We start from the raw sequence: 15752 nt of genomic DNA, 5'->3' as shown, positions 1-15752 counted from the left end.
TGAGCAGTGAACGTAGTGGCTTTGGAGATGTTTATGTTGGTCCTTAATACAGCAGCATAAAAGCTGATAGGATGGTTTCTGCAGGATGTAATTACTCTGCAAGTAGAATTTACTAGCTGCTCTTTGGGATTAGCTTCAGAAAACCATCTGCCAACTTTGAAACACTCTTCCTGGCTAATCCAGTGATTGAATCTAAAGAAACATTTGTTAAACAAGTTTCTTTAAAATTGCATCTGATGTTACTACCCAGATTTTTAAATGAAAGAAAACTTGTTGATGTATTTATCAGAAGAGTCTTCTGTTAGCTCTACAGTCATGTGTGACTCTAACTTGTATGTGATAGTGTTTCTAGGTAATTCTGTAGTAATTATTTTGTTCAGCTTTCCTTCAAATGGGTATTGGGAAATGTTTGTCAGCAATGTAGGAGACTGAACCGGTGTCACTGAGTTTCTCTGTCATTGTGGTAACCATGAATGAGCTGCATAGTGAGGCAAATCATAAAATGTTCTTTCTGTGCCCACTCTTGATTCTAAAAAAAGCCCAAACAATGTTTCAATTGATGGATAAGAACAGATAATTCCAAGTGCTGCCCTTTATATTTTTAGGTATGCTAGCAAGGTGAACTTCAATGAAGATATAAAGTTGTAGTATTTTGGAAGATAAATCATCTTAATTTCTGCTTGGCCAAAATGAAATTGATAATCATCAGGTTTCTGAATGACAGATTTACAAGCCTCTGGAATGTTTTCTTTAAGGCTCTTCATCCTTTTAATTGGTGGGAGAGCTGGGAATGGTGTCCTTTGCTAATCAAGCAATTCATTAACTGGCTGATTACACTTTATATTCTCAAATTTAATGGTATGTAAGTTAATACTTTGGTATTCTAGTGCTCACTTAGTTTGTAATGTGATGTGTGGCAATGGAGAAGATTGATTAGGAAATTATTATTTTTTCTGCTTCATGCCTAGAGTGGCAATTCAGCAAAATATAGATTCACAACACTTGTTTTTGGGAAGGGTGTTGTGCCACTTGAGTACCAGGTGCTTTGTAACTAAAAGCAAATTTTAGGAAGTTCACTTTCTAAGGACACCAGTGGCCTGTGCACATGAATACCTGAAGCTGAGTCTTGGAAAAGGAAAGAACTTTGGGCATGGAGTTCTTGCTCCTTACTGGGAGACTTAGAAACAATAAAACTAAGTGTTGCACATATATAGCAGTATAATGTGTGCATGCATCTTTATCTCTTCATTAAAACAGAATAGTGATATCAAATTTATTTTGAAGTTTTTGGACTACCTCACTGCCTGTGTTTGTTTAACCAAGCCCTGCACATTAAATTATTCATATTTTAATCTAAATTTATGTGTCTTTGTGTTTCCAGGACAGTCCTGTGATTAAAAGTCAATGAATAAACTGCATGTAGAAAGCAAGAAAACAAGAAATAATGGAACTTGTCCTGAGTACATGCTTCTTTCCCTTCCTCTCTTTTTCTGTCTTTATTTTTCCTGAGTCTCAGGAATTTGCAATGAATTGCTGAATTGTTTCAAGCTATGCTACCTGACCTGTGTTGCTGAAAAGGGAAGATCCTTTCCCTGGTGTTCTTTGCTTGTTTGTGCAAAGTAAAGTCTGACACAGTGATAAGCAGCCTGCTAAACTGGCTACAAATGAACGAGGCAAAACTAGTGAATTCTTTTCTGTGAGATGAGTTTAATCAGTTCCATGTGGAAGGTCAGATGATGACCTGGTGAGACCCTCAGAAGGACTCTATTTTTTTTATTTTTTTAATATTTTAAGCAACAGTATTTTAGCTGGTGAAGATCACCATGTTCTGTCAGAAGTCAAGCAGCCTGTTTATCTTTCTAATCTCGGTTAGAATCCTAAAAGCTGTATTTAATTATATCTAATTTTTAATGATTACTGGAATGTGTGTTTGCAGGTGCTATTTTAGGATGAAATTATCAAATATACAAATTGTAGTACTCTTATTTAAATAATCAAAAACCCTAAAAACAACAGTATGAAAGAAGCTTTTCTAGCTTCTGTGAACCAAGAAAAATTGGGATACTTGTTTCATGATGCTCTGGATGCAGCAATACAGGCATGGCCTAACTGAAAGCTTGAGTCTGACTTTAGACTATGGGTAGTGTATTTCTTTGCATTGCACCTTCAATCAATCTGATGTGAAAATGGTGAAATCATTAATGCCAATGGGAGCATTATTTTTCATGTTTCAGTCTTTAGGGAAGCCAGTTTTGTTTTTGAATGCATTCTGGAGTAATTCTCCAGCTTTAGGTACGGGCTAGGATTATCCTTGTTTCTTCTTCCTCTTTCTCTCTGTTAGCTGAAAACATGAAGGCAGTGTGAATTTGGTGAAAAGGCAAGGAGCAAAGTGTTTGTGGGGCTGCTGAATGCTTGCCTAACCTATAAGATACTTGAGCCTGTAAGAAGTAAGCTATTTAACAGCTTTATGTATATAATTTATGTATATAATAAATAGTGGTTTGCAATAATATTTGTGTTTGAAAAATAAACACAAAAACTGATCAAACTGTATTTTTGGTCACACTGTCCACAGTCTAACCTAAATCTTTAGTTATGGCAAATTGGCCTGTTTTCTGTGAGGGTTCACCAGGATCACTTTTACCCCAACAGTGTTAAATTATTTGCTGGTGACATGCAAGAAAATCTAAAATGACTGTCACTGTATTTGTACAAAATTGATATGGTCAAATTACTAATAAAGAAGGATGTAGATGGCTTGTGAAGTTTGGAATAAATCCCCCTTGAAATAAAATGTAATACTGGAAAAAATGGTTTTGTTGATGAAATTAAGCTGATTTGTTTTGGAAGAGCAAATAAAGAAGGAATCCTTGCCTTTCCCTCTTCTTGTTCTCCCCTCAATATTGCTGGCCTCTCTGTAATACAGTTTCTGGACTCCTTTAATAGCTCTCTGGAAAAAAACTCTTCTGTGTCCTTGGCTTAGTTTGTTTGATGAAGTTATTTTTAGTAAGATATCCTAGAAGAAATAGTGGAATTGTAACCACCATTGCTATACAACGTGTTGTACTCTTTTTATTTGGTCAGTGTATTTACACAGTCAGTGAGGGTTTGGAATGACAGGGTGGAGAGGCTCTCCTAAGGGATTTCTACTAAGAATGCATAAAACTGTTACATTTGAAAATGGAAGCCACTATTTTGGAATTAAAATGAAAAATTAGGTCTCTGGTGGGTGAAAGGCAGGCTTCAGACTGATGCAATGACTTAGATTTATACTTACTTAGACAAGAAATGGATCATCTGGAAGGACTAATGGAGTTTTGGTACCACTGTGTGAAATTTGTATATAGCTTCAATGTGTCATGAAAAGCAGGAATTTTTCAAAGTCTAACAAGCATAAGATTGTGAATGAGAGTATTTTATAGAAACTATTTTCTCGTTTCATTTACAGAAACACATATAATGGTTTTGATACAGCTACTTCGTTAAAGAATGCTTTCTTTACAGGCTGCTGAGCTTTACATTTTTACATGCATAAATATAAGGCTGTTGTGTATTTCCTTTCTCTTCAGAGCTACATTCTTCTGCCTTGCTGGCATCTTTATTATTTTTTAAAGCTGGTTTTCCTTGGGGAGTACTACAGATTGCATCAAGATGCAGACAGGGTAACCATAAGCCTTCTCAACATTGCTGCCGTGGCTATTTCATATGCATATATCAAATCGCTGTTTTTCACTAAGCTACTTGTCCAAGTTTGAAATTAAATGGTCCTTCCTATGACTTCCAAGAGAAGTTGGTTGGTTTTTTTGGTTTTGTTTTCTTGGGTTTTTCAGTTGAGAAGGAAAAAAAGTTTTGTTGAAATGCCTGTTGTTGGTCAACAAATTAGATATTCTGCTCCATTCAGAGAATAAAATTGCTTAAGCACATCCCCCTCCCATGGAGAGGATAGACTTTATCTTGCATTTGGAGTCTGCACATCTATTGCATGTGATGGCCTGGGCTGGGTTCCTGGCTAGTCTCTAAAAACTACCTTGACTGCAGCCTTGTATCAGCTCACTGTAGGTGTTGGAGCACTCATCCAGTTCATGGAGAGCAGTGTCACACAGCGTGTTATGCCTTGGTGACACTTCTGTCCCTCTATGTTTTGAGAAGGTATTCTGCCTTCCTTAACATTTAAAATCCTTTCAGTCGGGGACTACTCCCATTATACTTCATCAAAAGCATGTTATGCAAATGTGTGTGGGTTTGGGTGCCACAATATAAGAAAGATATGAAATTATTAGAGAGTGTCTGAGGGAGGGCCATGAGGATGGTGAAGGCTCTGGAGGTGGAGCTGTGAGGAGCGGCTGAGGTCACTTGGTCTGCTCAGCCCAGATCAGACTGAGGGGACAGGTAACTGGGGTCTGCAGCTTCCTCCTGAGGGGAAGAGCAGGGGCAGACACTGATTTCTTCTCTATGGTGACCAGTGACAGGACCCAAGGGAAGGGCCTGAAGCTGTAACAGGAGGTGTAGGTTGGGTATTAGAAAAAGGTTCTTCACCCAGAGGGTGGCTGGGCACTGGAACAGCTCCCCAGGGCAGTGGTCACAGCACCAGCCTGACCGAGCTCAGGAAGTGTTTGGACAATGCTCTTGGGCACATGGTTTGACTCTTGGGGTGTCCTGTGCAGGGTCAGGAAGTGAACTTCATGATCCCGATGGGTCCCTTCCAACTCAGCATATTCTATGATTGTATGATGTGTATTTATGTATATGTACTATTTAAGTTCTTCTATTAGGAAATGGAATATTGTGATTTTAAAATACTTCGAGTTGTTAAGTTAGAGCATTGCTGCTTTACTTGTTTCAAGAATGGCAAAAGCACTAACACTTAGAGGATAGTAAAGATACCATTGTTCTCACTCCTTAGAAAAAGACAAGTTAAATTCCTGAATATAGATATATATAGTTAGATATAGTTGTGTTAAATCTGTATTTAAAAATAAGCTGAAACTGTTCTTTTTGTTAATATCTGATGAAGTCCTTACTAATTGCTATTTATTCATCTTGCTTTGTTTTAATGCATATCTAGAGACAAGCAAAAATTGTCATGAATTTTATTTTAGAGATGCTGACTTCTAAAAAGTGTGTTTTACAGTTCTTGTTAATGCTTAAAATTATTGTAGTTTAAAATCTGCCCTTCTACTTCAGAGGGAAGGTTGCTTAACGCTATTGACCACTAGTGTTTTCCTGGCTTCTGCTTAATTAATTATTAGTGATCACTTACTGAATATGTTGTTTTTTTCTCTTTTCATCTAAACTGATATTACAGATTAAGTAATATTTTAGCTTATGCTAATAAAATAAAAAAGCCTTATCCTAAAGTATTGAAACAGTTTTAAAACAAATCTTAATTTTAGATTGGTGAAGACCTGAAAAATGAATTGGCTAATGAGCTGAGTGTGTCAACCCCTGGCTTCAGTCTGCCTAAAGTAAAAGAACAAATGTTCTATAAGGTAAGTAAAAATTGCTGAGTCCCACAGATCTGCATTCATTCTGTCTCAGTTAAATGCAAAGTTATTAATTTTAAGTTTACTTAATAGTCACAGTAAATCCAAGTGTCTGAAAAACTAATGAGAGTTCCTCTACTTGATGTGACTATAAGGGTGGATGGAGGGACTGGGAAAATGAAGGAAGCTTGAAACTCTTCTGTCCTCTTCTGCCATCCCTTACTTTGGCCACAAAAATCATCTTAAGTTTTAATGTTTCCCATACAAATGACTTAATTTACCTGGCTGTCAGATTGTTCAGGATGGAGACATTGTCAAACATCTGTTGCTGAAATTATGTTTGTTCTGATTGTATTAGTCAGAAATTCATTTTGCAAGAGAGCATGGGGGGAGGAAAAAATTTGTAATGTGGCCCACTGATTCTTTGGAGTGAAGCTGGTTGGGTTCCAGATCAGCTTGCAAAACTTTTTGTATGTGGCTTATGTGAATCAAATATTTCCAGATGTTAGAAACAGAAATCCATTTGCAAATATCAAGTCAGAATATGATGCAAAGCTACATAATTGGATCAATACTCATAGACACAAACTTTGAAGTACCTTATTTTGCCTAGTTGCGTGACTTCCTGTAAGCAAGCAATATTTTTCCCACCAAAATAATGATTAGCTATTCCTAAGTCAAGATTTAATTTCACAGACTGAGTTTTGTCTGGAGACAATGTTAAAAGACAGAAAATGACTTAAAGCTTTACTGGTCTATCTTAAATCTTTGGTCTGTGAACATTGTTACTGTGTTATTTTGCTATTCCACAGTGTGGGTTTTTCTTCCTTCTCAGGTTGGACTTGCAGATGCTGTGGATTTATTTAGAGCCAGAAGAGTGTTTATTAAAGATGGCTTTGCCTATGTGCCATTTAAGGAGATTGATGTGATTGTTTTGAATAACTATAGAACAAAATTGTCTAAAGCACTGGCGGTAAGTCACATGAAGTCTGCTTTTCACAATTCTTGTGGTATTGCTTGGTGACACTCCTGGACAATAGCCTTTTTGGGTTTAAAATGTATATGCTTCCATCTGGAGAATACCGGAAACCTTACTACAAGTACAGGTAGCACTAAAAAACGTTCATTGTGAGCTGAGTGTCCATTAATTTCAAATGGTATTTAGCATATAGTGTGCATTCTAAAGAAATTTGTCCTAGAGGATTTTAGAAATTGTTTCTGACAGAGATGGCAACATGATGCCCTTTCATTCAACATGTTAGCTCTATGCACACAACTGTTTATTCTACTCATACCTGTAATTTCTCCCACAACATTTTGCAACAGTTTTTTGTTGGAACAAGTATAAGAGTTGTGGGTTTTTACTCTGTGTTCTGTTGGTAAGGACTGAGATGAGCTCATTTGGTTGGAGCATGGAGAGCATTAATGCCCTGGTCATGAGTTCAGTCTCTGTACAGGTCACCCACTTAAGAGTTGGGCTTGGAGATCTTTGTGGGTCCCTTTTAACACTGAATATTCTATGAACTCAAATGAGGATAAGCCAGAATATGTCAGGCAAAGGTAAAGTTTTTGTTGTATGAACATTTGAGTTATCACATCTAGTTAGGACATCTGTGGTAAACACTGTATGTGAATGTCCTTCTGTCAGTAATTCAGTGATCAGTTCAGGAATTGCTTGTTTTACAATATCTCTAAGACTCTTCACAGGATTTAAAAGGGGGTGATCATGTCTAATACACAAAATTTTAGTCATAGAAGCATTGAATAACATGAAGACAGATTGGATTGCTTTTCAAAAATGTTTTTCAAAGCCTTGTATTGTTACGTTACATTAATGCCAAGGTTGACCACGAACATTTAGTAAACAAACAGTGGGAAGCAAAAATGCATTCCTTTATCAAATTAGAAAATTGGCATAATGCAGTCTTACCAATTTTGAATATCACTGGAGTCTGTAGAATTATTTAATGTAGGTGAAAATTATGATAGTCTTATGTGAACATTTTCATTAGATCTCTTTAACAGAACTGCAACTAGACATGCCTGTATTTGAGTTGATGCATAATGTTTTTGCTGGAAGCTGATAACACCTGCGCAGGATTTAAAAAATAATGTATTCCACAGACATGTAGCTAAATATGCACATTATCTGCATCTATTCAAAATACTTTTGAGAAGCTTCGTGAACGTCTGAAATTTGTGTGTTGTGTGAATAGCTGAGAAGTCTGAAAAACAGTAAGAACTGCAATGAGTAGATCCTGACTTAGTGTGTGTGTTCTTAGATTTCTTCTCAAACTATCTTACACGTTATTCATTTCACCTGGATTGCTTTCTTAAAGGCAATAACTGCATTACAGGAAAGTAGTTCTTTGTGATATTTAGTAGTCATGGTTTAGAAATTTGAACACTCATGACCTAGGAAAACTATCTTCTACAGGATTGTTGTATTTGAAGTTATTGTGGTGTTTCACATTAGTCTTGGTTCACATTAGTCTTCTAATATATAAGCTTTGTTTATTAAAGTTCACCATGTTTTCTAGGCAAGGGATAAATGATTAGTGATTTCTGTCATATTCCAAAGCTCCTAATTGAACTTGAGGGGTTTTGATTACTAATTTACTAATTTAGAAACTGTATTTAATAAACTGTTTCAGCTAATTTTAGCCAGCACAGTGCACAGCTGAGTGATGCTAGGGATATTATTGTGTCTTTGGAAATAAAGGCTGAAGTTCCAGCATGTTTTACTGAGGTCAGTCTAATGTTAACTCTGTTACACCAGACACTTAATTGAAGTGTGATACTTGGTAGCTGGATACTTAGTGTAGTTTTCACTGGAACAAAGCTATAAACATCAATTACATTTCAGTGAAACTGTAAGAATACACTTCTAAAGAAAGGATTGTGTATATACAAATCCAGAGAGTAATCTTAACAATTTTCCTCAGCCATATCTGGACTGAAGAGGCAGAAGTTATGACACAATAGCACAATTCAAGTATTGCTTGTGGAAAGTAGTTGTTGAAATACTATTTGATCTAGGCCCAAGTTCTGCAAGTACAGCTGGTTTAGCTGTGCTTTTTTAGGACATAGGTGTTTTTTTGTGCTCACTTCAAAAGAGCAATCAGCCAAGAGAAATGTGTTTCATTTCAGGCACTCTGGTGATGCAGTGGTCTTCATGACTTTGCACAGAAGTTGTGCATCATGGCCAGACTTAATTAAGAAGTAATAAAGCCTTGAACATCATCACCTGTTTTGTTACTTAATTTGTCTCTTAATGAATATATCTGATAACATTACCACTTTGGTAAGCATTACTTGTGTGTTCTTTTGGGAGTATGTTTTAGTAGTTTTGCAGCATCTGGGTGTTCACACTTTGTTCGCAGCACTTTCTAATGGACAATCCTTGTATTAGAATTTGAGACTGTAATGGTGTGATAATCTTAATTAGGCTTATGCTATTACTAAAGAACGGGTTTGTAAAATTAGGTTAAAAAATGATATCTTTTGTTAGATATTTTGACATCACTGGCTTAAAAATTGCCTGGATGGCCAGGTCCCAACTGTGGGTGAATGGAGCCACATCCAATTGGTGTGTGGTCACTAGTGGTGTTCCCCAGGGCTCAGTATTGGGCCCAGTCCTGTTTAACATCTTCACTGATGATCTAGATGAGGGACTCAAGTATACTCTCAGTAAATTAATGAATCACATCAAGTTGGGTTGGAGTGTGATCTGCTGGAATGTAGGAAGGCTCTGCATATCTGGATCTGGAGAGGCTGGATAGATGGGTGGAGGTGAACAGTATGAGGTTCAACAAAGCCAGGTGCTGGACCCTACACTTGGGTCACAACACCCCCAGGCAGTGCCACAGTTTGGGGGCAGAATGGCTGAAAAGCTGCCCTGCAGAAAAAACCTGGAGATGCTGGTTGTCAACTGGCTGAACATGATCCAGTGTGTGCCCAGGTGGCCATGAAGGCCTTGGGCATCCTGGTTTGTATCAGCAATAGTGTGGCCAGCAGGCCCAGGGCAGGGATTGTCCCCTTGTACTCAGCACTGCTGAGGACACACCTCGGGTCCTGTGTGTAGTTCTGGGCTCCTCAGTTCAAGGAAGATGTCATGGATTGACTCTGGCACAATGCCAGTGCCCCCCATGAAAGGTGTATTCTCTAAAATGGTTACTGTGAGATGTGACCCGGGAACAGAACAAAACAGGCTCTAACTTGGGAATGGAGGGAAAAGACAACACTTTATTAATCTACATAGACACAAAAAAGGAAGGGGAAAACTACATACACACAACAATCCACAATAGAATACTTTCAGAACACTCCTCTTCCTCCCCCCAGTCCTCTAACATTCAAATCCCTTCTAATACATTAATTCTCAATCCAATACTCTTCTTTCGTCCGGCTAAAGCCACTCCAATCATCTTTTCTATCTCGGGTGCTTTATCTGCTGGCATTCTTTCCCTTACTCAAACCTTCTTCATCTTTCCCCTCCTCCATCCCTTCTCAGTTTCCTGCTGAAGAGGATCAGTGTTTTTACAGCTTCTATTGTTTCAACACTAAAAGGGTTAAAAGCACAGCCTGTCCTGGCAGCGGCTGGGCACCTTGCCCACCCCTTCTCCTCCTGACCGCTTATTCTTCTTTTCGGGGGGGGCTGCTTAAACCATCCTAGGAACTCCTCCACTCCTGCATCTTGCAGCGGCTCCGGCTTCTCTTTCTCAGGCCGCAGGCCTTCCCCCCTCCCCCACCCAGACTCAGCTGGGCAGGGGAGAGGTCTGATCTGCTCACCTGCCGGACTCTAAAGAGGAAGTCCCTTTGGGAGTGCTCTGCTTTTAACCCCTGTGTGTTCTCAGAGGCGTATCCACATCCCCAGTGGCCACACTAGGTGCTAATCTAAAATTTGGCCACTGATTGGTTTGACCATAACTTGCCAAAACCTTACTTCTGAGTCAAACCATGACAGAAGACATTGAGGTGGGCCCAGAGAAGGGCAGCAGAGCTGGTGAAGAGTCTGCAGCACAAGTCCCATGAGGAATGGCTGAGGGAGCTGGGGTTGTTTAGCCTGAAGAAATTGAAGCTCAGGGGAAACTTTATTCTTGTCTACAACTGCCTGAAATGAGGTTGTAGCAAGGTTGACCTCTGCTTCCCGGTGATTTGTCACAGGACAAGAAGACATAGGCTCAAGGTGCATCGGGGAGGTTCAGGTTGGATAGCAGGAGGAATTTCTTCACTGAAGAGGTGATTAGATATTGGAGTGGGCTACCCAGGGAGGTTGTGGAGTCACTGTCCCTGGAGGGGTTTAAGGAAAGACTGAACATGGCTCTTGGTGCCATGGATGAGGTTGGATGAGGTGGTGTTTGGTCATAGGTTAGACTTGATCATCTCAGGTCTTTTGTAGCGTAAATGATTCTGCGATTCGGTGACTTTGGGCAGTACTTCTGGTTTTGGCAGTCTGCTGTATACTGCTAGTGGACAAAATACCCTGGTTACAGATATTGGGGAGATGGTTTTCTAGGCATGTTGTTTCTTGCAGCTGTCATTAGTGGCACAGTTTTTCAATGTTAAAGCACCATAGTTTTCCACTCTGGGTTGTTTGTGCTGCTTCATGAGGCTGATTTGGTGCTGCTCTAAGGAGTCACATGCAGAGGTTTTTGGAAGGAGTTATACCTATGCAGGAGCAATATTATGATGGCCTGCTCTGTCTTTTCCAAGGTGTTCTGAAATTGTACACCTTATGGGAATTGGGCTTGTGCTAAAGATGCTCTTCTTAGGTCTCCAAAGGATTGAATAATTTGGGTGGTTGCCTAGCCTTGTTACATTGCTCGCTACATTGCAGATGTATGTCACCATCCTGCATGTTAGAGTGATTCTGGTTGGGGTTGTAAGGGAGGAATAGAATGAGAGTGAATTGATGTGTTGACACTGAGCTTTGAAAGAACAGTAAATAATTCATAGCACTGACTTTTTAAAAAAGTTTTATGTTGACACTGGCAGAAATTCAGTTCAGTCAGTTACACTTTAATCACTTACTAGTCAAGCCCATGAAGCATTCAGATGTTCTTTCATCATTTAAAAACAAGTTTGACATCCCAACTGTGGCTGTTTCTTGAGGCCTTATAATAAGAGGAGTTGATATTAGTCAAGCCTTCTTGGCAGTTCCAAGTACAACTGAAGATGGTAATTTTATGTGTGAAATCAATACTGGAAAGGCCTTCTTTATGTATTCTCTGACCCATTTGATAGTAAATAATTTCCTTGTGCCATTAGTGATGATTAAACTGTAGAAAGCTTAAACATTTTCTGCAACATGTGAGCTGTAATGTTAGCTCAACAATTGTTTTATAATGTAATGCAATTTAAATTCATAGAAGTTTGCTTAATGTTTTATTCATGAGGGTTTCACTGCATTTACACTAACATACAAAATTATGCATCTCATATTTGAAGAAAGTAGTTTTAAATTTTGATGAAAAAAAAAATCAGAAGATTCAGCTTAATGACATGGCTCACACACTAATCACAGACCTATATCAGAGCTGTATTGGTCTCAGTACTGCATAAAAGAGGATTGCTCCAGAGAAATCTGAACTGAGACAAAAGAGGGAGAGGGTGGGAGAAGCAGCCGGCGCGTGGACATAGGATGGAGGGAGGAACCCACATGGAAGCAGGTGGAGTGTCCTGAAGGAAGCACAGCTTGTGGAGAACCATGCTTAAGCACTGTTGTTTTCCTGAAGGACTGCATCCCATGGGAGAAAGCCCATGCCAGAGCAGGGGGGATTGTGAGCAGGCAGGAGCTGTGGAGAGGAGCTGTTCTGGACCAGGGAGGTGTGGGAGTCTGGGCTGAAGGAGCAGCTGATGAGGGAGGGAAGCAAAGGCCTTGCTTTGTCTCTGCTCCTCGCTACCTGAGTCTAATTGACGGTAAATTACATTTATTTCCCTCTTGTTGAGTCTGTTTGACTCGCAGTGGTAATTGTTTATCAATCTCCCTGTCTTTATCTGAGTGGGAATTTGGCCCTTAATTTGGGGTGAGTTATCCATGGCTGTTCTAATACTCTTGTTGTGAGGCTTGTAGTTCTGCTGAGGTTGGATTCTGGAGGAAAGGAGGCTCAGCACTGTGGTTCCAGCTCACACAGCCACGTTAGCTTCTGTGTTTCCTGAGCTCTTTCTCTGGAACAGCTCCCTGATAAATTCAAGATGTGGGGATTCTAGATATGGGAAAAACCTGACTCTGACTACCTCCCAGTAGTGTTTGAATCAAATACACTGAATCTTTGTTGTTTTAGCTTAATTCAGAAAATGCTTTGTCCTAAAGTTTTAGTGGTTTTTGAACAATATATTTTAAAGCTGTAAGCTGATGTTTGAGAATGTGTAAATATTCCTCCTGTGTGAGTGCTTTTATGGTGTGTTGAAGAGTTTATTTTACAAAGACTTGTAATTATCTATGCTAGTATAACTGAGCCATAGATTTATCATACTTGTTTTTAAATACTGCCCCTTTTTTTTGCCTAGCAATTGAAGTAATAACTTGGCTGGTCTCTAAATTACTGCAAAAAAGTTCATTTTGTGAAAACTCTTTGTCAGAGCATCATATCTTACTGTTTGCAAATTAAAATGTAACCTAGAAATAGCACTAATAGGCACCATAAGAAATTGATTCTAATATTAATACATACAAGCTTGATAGAGCGTTTTTCTTCCTAATTTAGTACCAGCATTTTTTAACTTTGAAATACCATCTTTTGTAATCTGAAAAAATGTTCTACAAATAAAATTGCTGGGTTTTGAGGACTTGCTGCAAAAGGAAGACCTCACTGGTGTTTTCTAATTTTGTATATTTTTTCCTGATTCCGTTCCTGATTTGGCATGTAATATTTTAAACAGTTAGAAATGGGAATAAAATAAGTTGCATTACTAATATTTGTAATGATCAGTCTTTTAAAATGAAATATTAGTTAAACAAATATGCTATTTTGGTTGACTTATGCTATAGTTACAAAGAACCTCCTAATTCAGAAAAGTATCAGTATACATAGCACCACCTGTGAAACATTTTCTTCCTGAAACACCTACGTTTTTAAGCAGTAGAGCAGAAGGCTTTATGTGGTGGCATTAATGTTGAGAAAGTATGATTGATGATGGTCTTGTCACTTGAAATTCATTTCAGGTGTTGTGTTCCCAGTGTTAACTTAAAGTAATTCACTGTAACTTAAATGGATGATTTTTATAATATGCACATACAAGGTTAGTAAGGTAATAACTTAGGCAGTGTAAGGTAAAACGTGAGTACAGTGACTTTGTCCTCTGAATCTTTCAGGTAAAGTTTGCAGTGAGAATTTTGCAGAGAAGCAGCTGGTCTTGGCTTCTGAGTGTTACAAGGTCATTATCTAAAGCACAAGTCAACTGAATAAAATAGTGATATTTTGAGTGGGAGAAGTGATATTCAGGGAAATTATTTACAGAGTGTGTGTCAAGAGAAGACTGAAGCTTGTATGTGGACTTGTTACTGGACTTTCCTTTGTGGCATTTTTTTGGCCATTGTCCCATTGATATTTTCTAAAATACATCCTTTAGTGTTTTGTCTCCTCTACTAATTGAAGTACATTTTCATTCTAGTACATGTTCATTCTAGAGACCACATAGATTGCTAGCATAAAGTAATTATAAATAATGCTAGGAGGCTAAATGAAATTTGACTGTAATCAGTATTTTTTTCTCTCTATTTCTTCTCTTGTCTTCTTGCTTCTTTCATACAGAGTATAAGAGCTTGTTAAGTACAAAATTTGCAGCATAAACAATTGCTGTGGTCTCTTAATAGTCCTGTCTGGTTTTATTTGTATGAAAATGCTTCAGTCTTGAAATCCACATCAATTATCACTTCATGATAGTTAAGCTAACAAAATAAGATTTGCAGTATTTGAAGCATGTAGAAGGTTTGCCTAACTAAGTTGTTCCCCAAATTTCAGAAAAAAATTGGAATTGAATATATTAGTGGCAGATGCAATTTTATTTCTATGTTGTGTGGTAGATGTGATAACCTGAAAACTTGTCAGTTAGTATGGCACTATTAAATGTCATTTATTAATATGCTGGTAACAGTAATTTGTGAGTGATGCATGTAGTCAGTGAGAAAGAACTGCAATGCATATGCAGTTGGTGAGTAAACAAAAGTCTGTATCTCACATTGACACTGTGTTGTAAATTTGCATTTTTCATGATGATTTTCTTGTTTTAGCCTGTGACCCACAGCCATTGGCTATGTGATAGCTGAAGCAGTTTCTATCTGGAATTAATTTAATCCACTGTGCTCTGGCTTAGCAAGTTTATGGAGCAGGCAAAAAGAAATGGGTCGAATCACTAAAAATTGTGATGACTACCTCTCCAATTACATGATTTTTTCCCACACATTTTGCAATAAAATATGGAGAATGGCTGGTCTCCTTAGTTAAGTGTTACGATGTCCTGAGCCAAGGAATGTCCAGTGCACATGTGACATTAACAAGTTCATTGCCATTCCTACTAATGATAAAGACTGGCTGCCTTTGGGGAAGGGCTAAATTTTAAATAATTTTTTCAGTCAGAAGGAAAAATTGGAAATGACTGTCAGTAGATCAAAATCAGACTTGAAATAAATTGAGCACCTGGTAGTCATCTCAGGTCTTGGCAGATTAACTTATAGAATCTTTTTAGAGGTTGGAGTACACCTTAAAGCAGTGAATGTCAGAGTAAAGTATGAACAAGTTTTATCTCAGCAATGACTTTGCCAAGATATGTTTAAAAAAAATCTACTGGAAACCAATTTTAAAAAGCCCCACTAATTTTACTGATTACACAACTCAAGTGTTTTGAACTCTTTTAAGAAAAAAGTAGCAATATCCTTTTTGAACTTGCTGAATATTTATTTTCAGACTTCTGAATATAGATGAAGTGAATATTTTTAGAAATGCTTGTCACTGTCAGTGTTGCTGCAGCTAATTTCTGGGTGACCTCATTGTATGTCTTTCCATTTTACTGCAGTTTCCCAAAGGGTATTTTATTTGTTAATGTATTACTTCTTCAATTAATTCCTAATTTGCATACCTGTGCTATAGAGGAAGTGGACTTTTTTGTAGTTCTTGTAAACAAAGGTTATTTTTCAGAATAACTTTTTCCTAATAATAGGAAAACAGGGTATATTTCAGAGGCTGTGTATTTGAACAGAATTTTTACAACAGAAAATATTCCTGAAATATTAGAAACACGATTTAATTAGGCTGCAAATATGAGCTA

At 37.9% G+C, this 15752-nt stretch overlaps 1 protein-coding gene across 1 annotated transcript in view; it reads left to right on the top strand.

Moving 5' to 3' along the window:
• Positions 1–15752, top strand: part of PRIM2 (DNA primase subunit 2) — an 89858-nt gene that overhangs the window by 16927 nt on the left and 57179 nt on the right. The window contains exons 5-6 of the mRNA XM_041410633.1: positions 5394–5489; positions 6319–6456. Coding sequence (XP_041266567.1) covers positions 5394–5489; positions 6319–6456 — 234 coding nt within the window. The remainder of the gene's footprint in view (positions 1–5393; positions 5490–6318; positions 6457–15752) is intronic.

This window comes from Onychostruthus taczanowskii, unplaced genomic scaffold, assembly GCF_017590055.1.
Source record: "Onychostruthus taczanowskii isolate IOZ18803 unplaced genomic scaffold, ASM1759005v1 scaffold33, whole genome shotgun sequence".
NCBI lineage: Eukaryota > Metazoa > Chordata > Aves > Passeriformes > Passeridae > Onychostruthus > Onychostruthus taczanowskii.
This window is presented reverse-complemented; position numbering and strand designations above follow the sequence as displayed.